The following is a 13,565-nucleotide window of genomic DNA, read 5'->3' as shown; positions in this document are numbered from 1 at the left end:
TGACAGGATCCCAGAGAGCAGGAGAGGGAGGGGGCTAGCAATGAAGGTGCCGACTGCTCAGTTCATAAGCACGTTTCCACACCTATCTAAAGCTTAAGAGCTGGTGTTGGGGAAATTCTCCCTACACCTGCCTTGACTTCTGTTTTGTAAAGTGGGGAGAGATAGACCTCATTTAACTGACCAAAGAGGGCAATGCACTCACCTATTCAAGGATCTTAGAAACAACTGTAGGGAACAGAGTTGATGTCTATGTGGAAAACACCTAGTAGTCCTCAGGTGGGTGGGTTTTGCTTAAAGGGCAAAATCCTGAGATAAAGAATAGGGCTCAGATTGGCAGCCGCTGATACACCCTGCCTTGGTCTCCAGGAAATGGCACTGCCCAGTCTGCAGACCTCCGCATCCGCAGGCAGCACTCCTCAGACAGCGTCTCCAGCATCAACAGCGCCACCAGCCACTCCAGCGTGGGCAGCAACATAGAGAGTGACTCAAAGAAGAAGAAGAGGAAGAACTGGGTGAGTGCACACCCACTCTCCTGGGGACTGACGGACAGAGTCAGTTGCAGAACTGGCTGCTGCATCCCCCCTAGATAAAGTCCAGCCCAGCTACTATCTGTGGAACATAGCCCTTTGGGAGTAGATCCCAGGAAATGCTTTGTGGATGGGTTTTTACTAAAATCAGTATTATACTCAGCAAAACACTAGCGTCTATAACATCCCTACCACCTTGTATTTTTTTTTTCTCTTTCATGAGACTTTTCATAAAGTACTCATCTTTCATTTCATGTATGTGTCATTTCCTCCTCATTATATGTTGGCCACAAAGTTTCAGGTACTACAGCAAAGTTATTCTTAAATGGTTTCTTCATAGGTCCAAAATATTTTTTTAAGCATATTGCTAGTTATCCCATCTTTAGCCGTAAGTCTTTATCTATTTATTTACAAAAATGCCAAGGGATAGTATCAAACCAACCCTCTCTTTGAAAGCTTTTTGACCATGTCCTATAAAGAAAAGTTTACTAATGTCAGTGTTAGAAGTTAGCAAGTAGTTCTAAATCAGGGGTTGTACCTCAAATAGCAAGTTATAGAATCAGTCTCTATTATAGTGTTTCTCCATGTATTCATAATCCCAATGAGTTATTTGAATTTCTGTACAGTGGTGCCTTGAGTGGTTTTTTTCCACTCTCCTGGAAAAATTCCACCCCCTAGTCTCCATCCAGTTTTTTAGTTCTTCTTTTAAGGCTACAGAACTCTGACTGAGATTTGCTATCCCTTATCTTCAGTACAAGAATATCCCAAGTTGATCTAGAGTTGACCAGTGGCCCCTGGTCCCCATTTGTGCTGACAGCATCCTGTTTCACTAGTAGCTTCGGTGTCCTCATTCATTCCGTACACTTCTCACTCATTTTGTGTTATCTTGGATGGGTGGCGAGGTCTGGTGATACAGATGTCAGGGATTTAGTAATTTTGGTTGTCAATGACTTGCATTGGAAGCAAGCTAAAAAGCCAGTTTAGTGTGACCCTTTCATTATTCTGAGTAAATTTTCTTGTTTAAGTTACTAATGGCTTTTAGTCAACTTATTAGTTATGACTAAACACAGATAGAATTTATTCATATTGCTGTCTCTAATATGCAATTGATAAACATGGTCTGCTTTGATTTTCAAAGTGACAAGAGAGATATTTTCTGTGAAAAATAGTGGTTATTCCATTTTCTTCAAGAAATAAAGCTTGCTTATGTTGCTTTAAGACAACTCCTGGTTATCAGTCAAATCAGGGAAAATGGATAATTGGCATCCTCGGCTAATCCCAAAGCTTAACTCTGTCTGATCTTCGTAATCTCCTCTTCCACCTGGCTTTTCACCAGAGGTAGAGGCAAGGATTTCAGTTGATGGCTTGTGTCCCTAATCCTTCTGTTTCTGTGACTGCTCTCTGGAAATATGATCAGAAGTAGGAAATGGGAGAGAAATGGATCTAGATTTGCCTACAAGCTGGACATGCGGTTTATTATAGGTGAAACCTGTTGATGGGAGAAAAATCTCATCAATTTTTAGAATGACCTGTTTTCTGAATTTTTCAATGGCTAAGAAAACCACTGGAATATATTTTCACAAGGAAAAAAGACCTTAGGAAAAGGAAATTACTTTTAAAAGGGCTTTTTTCAAGATGAAACATTAGTTTTTGGCCTAGAAAAATCTGATTATGGCGTTCAGAAAGGACATTGCATTTTAATTCTTTATGTTCTCATTAAAATGTTTAGGTCTCCATTTCCTGCAACAGAGGAGGGGGAAAAGAATTTTCAGGTCCATCTCGTGATTTGGGGAAACTGTAATATACTAGTTCCTTTTCCTCCCGTATGGTTAATATATTTCTTTAAAATAACCATTTTCTGAGTAACAAGTGAGACGGCTAATTTACTGCTTATTAGATTATCTTCTTATATACACAAATAGCAGAAACTCCTAAGTGGATAGTTTAAGGAGCTATGCAGCCATCCAGGGCCAGTGTAACAGTGAAGCTAGAATTGCTCAAAAAAGAAGATATCCTCTCCAAAAAGTTAAGGCACAGAGAGGTGACTGACAAGAGAAAAGAAGAGAATGAGAAGCACAGGAATGTGGGAGGCAGCCATTTCAGCCAGACAGGGAAAAACTGGAAGAACTGGAATTGTAGAGGACTCCCCAACCTGCTATTCCCTTTCAGAAGGAAGGAACATGACCTCAATGCTTTTAAAGATTTGTGCTCCTACTGGAAACCTCCCCTGTGTGTGGTGTTTATTTTTAGCCTTGTTGTGTCTGAAAGTCCGAAGCTTTCCCTGTCACTGGCTTTCTCTGTTAAAAAATTGTCTTTTTTCCTCCCCCTTCCCCATTTTTGCTTGCGTTTTCTCTGGCAGGTCAATGAGGTAAGCAAGACCGACTTTAATATCAGATACCAAGCTAACCCATCCATTGATACGACTAACCTCATCCGCATCCCTCACCGTGTCTGAGCATCCTGCTTTGTTGCTGTGTAACCTCATCTTCCCAACATCCATCTGCTGAGCCAGGCTCTGTCTTGCTGTTGGCATCTAGTCTTGAACCAAGAGTAGGCATGGAATGTTACCCACAGGTGCAGTCCCTCAAGCTGGCAACACCAGATAACTCTTCTTCCCTTAATGCACTGATTCAAAAGAGCTCTTGGGAACTTCTTCCATTGGTGGGGAAAAAACATGGGAGAATTAATCGCTTTTTTGTGTGCATGTCTCTGTTTTGCCAAGGCCTAAGCATTGGTTGCCCCTGTTGCGAGACTGACAGTCTTATGTATTCAGTTACGCAGCTCCTTCAAGCAAGCTTTCGGGAAGAAGAAGTCCCCCAAATCTGCGTCCTCTCATTCAGACATTGAGGAGATGACGGATTCTTCTTTGCCTTCCTCACCAAAGTTACCACACAACGGGTCCACAGGTTCCACCCCACTGCTGAGGAATTCTCATTCCAACTCCCTGTAAGTCTGTCTGTCTAGTCAGATAACATCTTTGGCCCCTGAGAACCCTCTCCAATAGGAATGGCTAGGAGTCCTGTTATGACACATCTGCTCCTTGGGATCCTTTATGCTTTGCTTTAATAGGACTGTGCATGTTCTTTCAATGCTTTAGGACTGGGAAAGTTGAAAGAGAAAGGAAACTTAGGTTTTCGTTCTGGTGATGTCAATGTCTGTAACTAGCTGGTTGGCCTTAAGCAAGTTACTTAAGTTCTCTTTGTTTCCATACCTTTATGGAAGGTCAATTTGGGATACTGGTTTCTGTATTTGTATCCTAGCCCTAAAAATTGAACAAGATAAATTGATATAAGGAGCTTGCTTCCTGCAGCGGTAAGAAAGGCTGGCCCTGCCCAGTAGGGCTGAATTTCTTTTGAGACCATGGTATACCAGGTCTAGAATTAAAGGACTAGAGCACAGGTAGTCTGCAAGGAAAGTTATCAGCGAGATGAGACAGTGCCTGGGAGAAGAGGGAAGTCATGGCCAGGGTCAGGACAGCCACTGAGATAGGGTTAGAGAAAGAAGTTTGATTGTATAAATTTCAGTTTCCTCACTAGTAAAAATAGGGTTCATTATATCTACTTCACTGGATTCTTGGGAGGGTCAAGTTAAATACTATGCATGAAGGGCCTTTTCCATCCTGTTCCTTCTTTCTTCATTCTCAGGGGGCCAGGTCTGTGGAGCTGACCCTAAGTCCACTTAACCAGCCAGCCCACTGAAGATAGCATAATTGTCCTAAGGCCCTGCCTTAGCGGCTTACCAGAAGGGTAGAGGGAATACAGGCAAAATCAGCCTATTCAGAGGCCAGGTCTTTGTAGCACACCAACTGCATGGAAGTGGAAGAGAAGAAACAGAGGATAGTAGGGTTTTGACCTTTTTTTTGTTTTGTTTTTGTTTTTGAGACGGAGTCTTGCTCTGTTGCCCAGGCTGGTGTGCAGTGGCATGATCTCGGCTCACTGCAACTTCTGCTGCCTGGGTTCAAGCAATTCTCCTGTCTCAGCCTTCCGAGTAGCTGGGACTACAGGTGCATACCACCACACCTGGCTAATTTTTGTAGTTTTAGTAGAGACGAGATTTCACCATATTGGTCAATCTGGTCTCGAACTCTTGACCTCAGGTGATCCACCTGCCTCGGCCTCCCAAAGTGCTGGGATTACAGACATGAGCCACCACACCCAACTGGGGTTATGACTTTTAAGCAACCTCACCCATTATTGAAACATGGCCCTGTCAGGGTCTCCACTTTACTGAATTAGATGATTGTTGGGGGCCGCACCGGGGGTGGTGGAGAATGAAAGAACACACACAAAGACAAAGACACACAGAGAACATGGCGGCCGCACTCAGAGCCTCCGCCTCACTTTATTTATACTCCATAAACCTCAGGTCAGCAGAAAGAATGCAATGCAAAACAAACTTTCTTTTCCCACATGTAACCTTCTACTCAGTACCTTGTTTCTATATTCTTTCTTATCTACCCGCCTTCTTGGCGCCTACGGGAGTTCATTAAAAGTTCAGTTGGAGATACTGTCCTTGAGCCCTATCTATTCTCAGCATACTGTTTTCAAAGGCCCCTGCATTTCCCCCCTTTTAATTTTGTTTTGCCTCAATCCTAAAAAGGTAGCCCATATTTGTTCCTGTGTTTTCTTTTGTTTTTGGTGGCGACGGAGGGAGCATCGAATCACCAAAAGAAGTAGACACAAACCAAGTGCCCAAAGCAATATACTTCCAGAGATTGTAGAAATCCATGTTTTTATCTGAGTCCATGGGTTAAAGGCAGCAAGGCGCTGCCCCAGCTCCTGCAAGGTTACAGTTCCAGACAGCACATGTAATTGTTGTCGAAATGCTTCAGAAATGTTCTGAGTGAGCTCTTGAATGTCCAAACTAATATTTTTATGGCCAATTAATAATTTTCGGATTACAGTCCAATTTTGAGAGATGTTAAAAGGCACAGGCATTACACAAAATTGAGTGGAATTCCAATCACATTGTAATGTTACCCGAGTACTGAGTACAGTGAGCTGATCTCCAAGCCATGTCAACGCTTGCTCCATGTTGTCCAATCTTTCAGCAAGTCGAGAATCAATGTTTTGTTGTTGAAGCCATAACCGGTGAGATTGTTCATGTCATTGCTGCACAAATTCAGCATTTTGTATGCTTTGATGAAGAGCGAGCCCTGCTACAGCCGCAGTGGAGGCAATGGCAACAAGACTCATCACCGAGGCAATTATAAGTCCAAGGGCACGGAGGGTTCGCTGAAGAGAAGTCCAAATATAAGTTTCAAGAGGTGATGCCCCCCACGGTCGCGTAAGATTAACAGGTAGCCAAATTTCCTTACGAGCCCTGAGGATATAAATATCCCCAGCAAAGTTGTGCCACCAAGAATGATTGAGGCAAGACAAAAATGTACACGTATTTGTACAATTAACAATTCCCGTATTATTATCCCATATCAAATTCCCTGCTAATAATAGGTAGGGCTTACGGACACAAGCAATAATATATCGAGAGGTATTCCGATATAACTGAATATGAAAGGAATTAGTTGGGTTAGAAAGATTAAGAGACATATTCCCCACAAAAGTGCTAATGGCATCGCCTGCAGCTAACAACTTCCAAAGATGACTCTGTACTTAGGCCTCCTTCACACCATACCAAGGTTTCATTATTGTTAGCAGCAATACTTTTATTTACCCGGTGCCATTTCAAAGGTATGTGACTAAATTTTATTTGAAAATCACCGTGCACACTTCAATCAGTTATTTGCATCCCATTGTATTCTAATAAAATCCGGGTTTTATTTCCCCGACATAGTTGCCACTCCAGCACCTCAATATTAGGAGAAACCTCTGGAATAGGACAAAAAGGTAAAGAACTAGGAATAGTTTCATTACTATATACAGTATGATTATAATAACAGTATTAGCAGCCACATAACTATGATTATAGCGAACAACCCAGGCTTCATACGATTTTCGGAGACAATGAGAACTATTTCCCATGCATATTGGAAGTTCTTCCACTCCAAATTGGTATGTGTTGTTTATAATTTCCATTTCCCGTTCTATATTGTCCTTGTCTATATAGGGGGACGGCATTCAAGTAGTGTCATTGGTGAAAACCTTAATTTCCGCCTCTTCCCAGGCGACTCCCTGATACAAGGGTGAAAAGGGAATATAAGTGCAATATTCATACAAAGCCTCACTAAGGGAAATAAGTCCCCCACCGAGGCACATCCAACAAAGGAAGAAATGCATGCTGAATCCAGTTTTCTTTTCAACAGGGTTTCAATCATCTTGTAGGAAACCACTCAGGTCCACTCCCTGTAAGGACAAGAGCATAGCCCCATTCCTGTTTTAGAACTTGCCCTTGAACATACTTACCTTCTTTATTAGGATACCAAATCTTTAAATTGTCAGCGGGGACTATCACCGAGAGAGGTGAGGAAAGATGAGTTACGACAGCGGAGTCTTGCAATTGTCTCCATTGATTCAAAAAATAATTAAAGTAAAAAGAACCTTCAAAATCAAAAAAATTAAGGTAGAAAGGTTAACCTTCAAAAAAATGTGGTTTTTTGGGGGGGCTCATTTCCCCCTTTTTGTTTTAATAGTTGAGTTTTTAAAGTTAAATTTGCGCGCTCGATGACGGCTTGACCTTGACTGTTGCCCAGGATCCCGGTGATATGTCGAATATTGTATTACTGTAAGAAAACTTGTAATTTATGAAAGACATAGGCAGGGGCATTATCAGTTTTAAGTATAAAAGGAATGCCCATAATGGCAAAACAAGCTAAGAGATGTGTAATAACAGAATCAGCTTTCTCAGATGGCAATGGAGTGGCCCATTGAAAATGAGAAAAAGTATTAATGGTATGATGAACATACTTTAATCGTCCAAAAGAAGGAATATGTATAACATCCATTTGTCAAATTTGATTAACTTGAGTACCTCTCAGGTTAACTCCAGGATGGAAGGATGGAATGCTCAAAGGAGCACAGAAAGGACAAGCTCGAATAAGAGAACAAGCTTATTTATGAGTTAAATGAAACCGTCGTTGAAGGCCAGAACTATTAGTGTGATGTAGAGCATGTTCTTGTTCTGCAGCCTGCAAGTGGCCAATTAGAAGTGAATCAATCTGAGTATTTCCATGAACTAATGGTCCAGGCAGTTGAGAATGAGAACGAAGATGAGTGATGAATAAAGGAGCTCGACGTTGGCTCAAAGTAGAAAATAACAAGGAAAAGAGTTTTTGAAGAGAAGAAGTAGCACAAAGAGGTAAAGTGGCCTGAGAAATATAAGAAGTAACATAAACGGCATATTGAGAATCACTAACAATATTACAACCAGTAGTAGGGAAATTAAGTAAGACCATGAGAATAGTAAACAATTCTCCCTGTTGCACCGAGGGATAAAGATAAACTGTAACTCAAGATTGATGAAGCTTCTTGCCAAGAATCAGAAGTTGCAAGAAGATAAATGATCTGACTATGAGTGAATTGAGAGATAATTAAGGAAGGATCTCCTCCCCAAAGTTGTCGACAGTGATGCCGTCCTTTGATGATCAGTTCAGCTAAACGATCGATATAAGTAGCCAAGTATTTAGATGTTTTATTGGACAAAAAGATCCATTTTAGCGGCTGATTGGTCTGAAGAATCATTCCTGTAGGAGAATGTAAAGTATGAAATAAACAAAGGGAAAGGGGAACATCGGGAAGGATATAATGTAAATGAGCCTTTTGAAGTTGCTCTTCCACAAGCTGGAGTTCCTGTAAAGCCAAAGGAGTTAAATGACGTGAGCTGTCCAAGTGACTGTCTCCTTCTAGAATAGAAAAAAGATGTTGTAACTGAATAAAGAAAAAACAATTTTTGAGATCTATGACCATTAATTTTTAACTTTGTGGGATAAGGGCAGGATTAGGAAGACCAGGCTGTAAACTTTCCCTAGGTTTAATGTAAACATTTATAGTTTTAAGACAAGACAAAGACGGGAATTCCATGCAGAAATACGTGGCTTTATATTCCTCTCGGCCATTTGTTTTTTGACTTACTCTTTTAGAGTCCTAAGTATTTCTTTAAATAATGGTCACTGTTTCACATAAATAGGAGTGGTGGCTATGAGTTTAAAGGATTGTAGCCCATTTTGAACATCGTATTTTTGGCAGCTGAGGAAATATGAGGAATGTTTTAAAAAGCAGCAAATTGTTGTGAAAGATCTTGTTCCCAAAAATTAATATTGATGGGAACAATATAAAAATAAAAAAAAACACTTGACCTTGTTAACCTTTAGGACCGACACAGGTTAAAGGTTCTACGTCTTGATAAACCACAGAAGCAGCACCCAAGCCAGTGAGTATAACTGCAACTTGTCTTTTTTCCTATTGTATAGGCCTCTAATTTAAACAAATAATAGACATATTTACCACCGTATCAATTAACCCTTTAAAAACTATTTCATTAATGTGCAAAGAACATAAGGGCTTTTGGTTAGAAACTAAAGTTTCCCAAAAAACAGTTTTTTCTGTGCTACCAAACCCTCCCTATTGAGAATACATTCCCCTGCCTCTAGGCAAATAAATTGTGAGACTTAAACCATAATAAGACTTTTATTAGTAACATTATGTCCTTTTGGCAAAGGGCCACACTCTCTAACAGCTAATTTATATACTCCTCTATTAGGAGACAAAGTATAAGGCTGAGTAATAACTAAGTCAGCAGCGGTGCTCTGCTTAGTTGCCACATAAAGCTGAGAAACTGGGGTAAGGTGTGGGATCCTTAAGGAGGACTTGAATTTATTCCTTGATGTTGTAGGCCATTGCTCACTGGGTATTGTATGCAGATTTAGTCAATAACAAATATTTGTAAACAAATAAGGTGATTACAGGTACAGAAATTCAGTTCATAGTTTACTATTCAATAGAGTATCTGCTTTGTAAAAAATGGTGGACCACAAAATACTCAACGGATTTTGGTTTTCAAAACACAATGATGCTATCCAAGGCTAAATGGATACTTGAAGTTGGGATTGGATCTGGTGCTGAGATACAACTTTTACTTAGTTATTGATTTTTCTTTCCTCTGATTATTCCAAGGAGGGTGACTACCATTTTTGTACTTTATAGAGCAGTCTAGAGGAAAGGGTTAAGCATGTAAGCTCTGGGGACAGAAAGTCATATTTTCAAAATATAATAGCTATATGACCTTGGATACATTTATAAAACTGTCTTAACTCTGTTTTCCTGTCTACAAAATGGTAATAATTATAAAATTTGTCAGTCTTAAAGGGATGTTGGAAGAACTAAATGCAAGTGAAGATTTTTTCACAGTAGTAGACACATAGTAAGTACTCAGTATACTATGGCTATTATTACTGTTATTATTGTTAATATTACATCTATTAATTTTAGCTCTTTAATGTAACAAGTGCAGAACCATAATCTCACATCCTTCAGAGTCATGCTGATCTTGTATTTTTTGGTCCTTGGACTAGTTTAGTGATTTATTACAAGAAACGTAGTTAGTTTGTGCATTCTTTTCCTTTCTTATATTTCTCATTTGTAAAGACTGATAAACCAACTACACTTTCAGACCTGGTGACATAAATTGTTGGGGCCCCTCCAACACTAACACAAGTTTTAATATATTTATCTAAATTGGCCCCATTGGCCTTTAATGATTTTAACAATTTTTGACAGTCAGCATAAGCATTTTTAAAAGACAACGTTTGTAACAAAATTTTTGAAGCAAGGTCAGCACCCACAATTTTCAAGACAGCATCCTGAAGACGGGCTACGAAATCTGAATATTGTTCATTTGTGCCCTGTAAAATCTTCACAGAGGAAAGGGAAGATTTTCCTGTTATCTCTACCTTATTTTAGGCCCTTAAAAACAAAGTCTTGATTTAAGTAAGGGCAACATCTTCTAGACCAGCCTGAGCACTAAGAGTAGCATATTGGCCCGTGCCTGTGAGTTGTTCCTCAGTGGCTCCTGGGGGATCACACATAACATTTTTTCTAGCCTGTACATGCGCCTTGTTCATTTGCCAGCTGTGCAATTGTAACCACTGAGAACGATCAAGAAAAGCCTTCCCCAAAGTCTTCCAGTCTATAGAAATTATCAAATTTTCTGATGAAAAAATATCAAGAAGACCAAGGATAGGGGTTCATAGTTAGAAATGGTAGCTTTCATTTCTTTTTAAAAATTTAATTTATAAGGCATTAAATTGGACATTATTGCCACCATTTGAAAACTAAGCATTAGGAGCAAAAGAAGCACAAATAATTGGAAACAGATCCAGCTCTTTAAAAATTTTTTTTTTTTTTTTTTTTACGAGACTTTTTTTTTTTTTTTTTTTTTTTTTTTTAATTCACAAAATGATACATGTTAACTCTAAGCTGGAAAACACGGATCACTAAGTGATTTTGTGCGAAGCAAACAACAAAATCATTAACACAGAAGTTATACCAAAAATGCAAAGGAGCCTTCCCACCTCTGCACAAAACAAAAGCCCAAAAGTTGTTAGGCTGAGACATTTCAAAGTAAATTATTTTATGACCTCAAGAAAAAGATCATATCAAAGCTATTTTATCAGTTCCAGGAAAGTTTCCAAAATGTTTAATCAAGTCAGCATAAAAAGGATACCAAAATCTAGGAGAAAGCGCGTAATAAAATAAAATGCTGCAAAACACAGTTCATCCTCAGTTATATCAGTGAAATATCCTAAATTAAAGACTTGCCGATAGAATGCAGCAAAAACAGAGACAGAGCAAGAAAGGACGCCGAGCAGGAGCCCGAGGTTCACGGTAAGAAAACAAGTGGCTGAGCAGCTGGAGAGAAAGCAGCCCGGGGGATTCGGCCACGTGAAGTGCGGTCGACCCTGTGGCAGGGACCCGCCAGGCTGCCCGCCCCTCAGCGCCTCAGTCCCTCAGCTCCCTCAGCCGTCTCAGCCTGTTGGGGGCACTGAGAAAACTTTGCCAAACAAGGGTAAAGATAAGGAAGCCCGGGGGTTGGAGGCACTGGAAAATTCTCTTTTAACAGGGCAGAAGGAAAAGAAACAGGGAAAGCTCACAAAGGTGAATTAGAAGAATGTATCTGTAATATTTGTTGAAGCATTTCCATAATACACTGCATTTCAGAATTTCCCTTAGAAGAAGGAAGAGCTGGCTTTTTCTCTTCTCCCCCTTTTGCTACCCTGGCACAAATGGGCTCCATTTCAGATTTATTTTATTTTATTTTATTTTTCCAAATCCTCAGATACCTTTCCTCCTGTGGCTACATTACCACACTCCGAATCAGTCTCAAGTAACTCTAATGTCTGAGTGATAGAGTTACACAAGGTCCACAGTTTTAGAGGCATAATATCCCCTAACTGGAGAGCTCTAAGCAAAGCTTTTACTACCTGTAACCATTTTTTCCGATTCAGCTGCACTTTAGTCTGATACTGAAACCAGTAACAATGTTGTTCAACATGGGCAAACAATTGCTTCAAAGTCTTTTTCTTTCACTTCTACTCCCATAGACAGCAACAGTCCTTGAAACAGCCATAAATATTCTGAGGCCAGAGAGATGGAATTCCCATAATGAAAGCTTAAGAAGGTTCCCCTTAACAATATCTGAGCCTTACCTGCTCCTAGGGGGTTCCCCTTCTTGTTCTCCCCTACTCACCCGTGCTGACCCTGCTCGCTGCGCCACTTGTTGGGGGCCGCACCGGGGGTGGTGGAGAATGAAAGAACACACACAAAGACAAAGACACACAGAGAACATGGCGGCCGCACTCAGAGCCTCCGCCTCACTTTATTTATACTCCATAAACCTCAGGTCAGCAGAAAGAATGCAATGCAAAACAAACTTTCTTTTCCCACATGTAACCTTCTACTCAGTACCTTGTTTCTATATTCTTTCTTATCTACCCGCCTTCTTGGCGCCTACGGGAGTTCATTAAAAGTTCAGTTGGAGATACTGTCCTTGAGCCCTATCTATTCTCAGCATACTGTTTTCAAAGGCCCCTGCAGATGATCAATTCCTGTTTTTGGGGGGAGCACCCTAGTAAGAGGTAGCCACAGGGATGTGTACTTCCTACTGTTATGGGTGAGGTAAAACTGAACGGAGGAAGGAAAAAGGACACTGAGGGACTGGACTTCGGTTTGTCCCTGTAGTGCCCAGCCCAGTGCTCTGTGTTATTTTGAGTGACGAATTAGACAAATGACTGAGAGGGTGTGTCCTCCTCCATCTGCAGAGTGCCTAAGGAAGGAGTAAAGAACAAGTTGCCTGTGACTCTCACACATGCCATCATCCCAAAGCATCCCAATTCAGTTGTCTCCTGACCAGGAGAAAAAGGAACTCATCATGTCTTCTTTATTTATTGATTTAAACTTTTTATATAGCAACCTGAGCAGAGCACTATTTCAGATGTTCTGAAGAGACCAAAAAGATATTAACCAAGCCAAGTGCAGTTACTCTCACCTGTAATCCCAGCGCTTTGGGAGGCCAAGAGTTGGCAACCAGCCTGGTCAACATAGTGAGACTCTGTCTCTACAAAAAAAAGTTTTTTTAATCAGTCAGGCATGGTGTTGCATGCTTGTAGTCCCAGCTACTTGGGAGGCTGAGGTAGGAGGGTCACTTGAGCCCAGGAATTTGAGGCTGCAGTGAACTCTGATCACCCTGCACTCCAGCCTGGGTGACAGAGTGAGACCATGTCTCTATTTAAAAGAAAAAAAAAAAAAGTTGAACAGATTCTCCACCCCTGAGAAGAGTAAATACTAGTGGAGACATGACATAGTACAGTTCATTCCACTCCTGAACTTTCACTCTGAAGGCCCCATTCTCAGTTGTGGTTACAACAGAGTACAAGACAAAGTTCCTACTCATGGACCCTGTATACCAAGAGAGGAGATGAATGTTAAACAAATAAATCCTGAATAAACTAGGAAAATTAGAGAGTTCTAAGGGCTAATGCTGTGAATTAAAACAGTGCTGAGATACAGAGTGCCTTGGCAGCAACTTTAGATGGAGTGGTCAGGAAAGAGCCCTCTGAGTAGGTGACATTTCAGCTGAATCTGCATG

At 40.6% G+C, this 13,565-nt stretch overlaps 1 protein-coding gene and 1 long non-coding RNA gene across 9 annotated transcripts in view; one reads left to right on the top strand and one right to left on the bottom strand.

Annotated features, from left to right (window-relative positions):
* Positions 1-13,565, top strand: part of NAV2 (neuron navigator 2) — a 768,177-nt gene that overhangs the window by 718,710 nt on the left and 35,902 nt on the right. For all 8 annotated transcript variants that reach the window (XM_008004421.3, XM_073017808.1, XM_073017805.1 and 5 more), the window contains 2 exons: positions 367-512; positions 3,301-3,473. In XM_008004421.3, the coding sequence (XP_008002612.3) occupies positions 367-512; positions 3,301-3,473 (319 nt within the window). The remainder of the gene's footprint in view (positions 1-366; positions 513-3,300; positions 3,474-13,565) is intronic.
* Positions 4,827-10,855, bottom strand: LOC140712069 (uncharacterized). The gene is made up of 2 exons (XR_012093530.1): positions 6,890-10,855; positions 4,827-6,658 (listed from the first exon to the last, which is right to left on the bottom strand). It is a non-coding gene; the product is annotated as an uncharacterized lncRNA (long non-coding RNA).

The sequence above is a fragment of the Chlorocebus sabaeus genome, chromosome 1, assembly GCF_047675955.1.
Source record: "Chlorocebus sabaeus isolate Y175 chromosome 1, mChlSab1.0.hap1, whole genome shotgun sequence".
NCBI lineage: Eukaryota > Metazoa > Chordata > Mammalia > Primates > Cercopithecidae > Chlorocebus > Chlorocebus sabaeus.
Note: the sequence above shows the minus strand (reverse complement) of the source record. Positions and strands in the feature narration are given on the sequence as shown.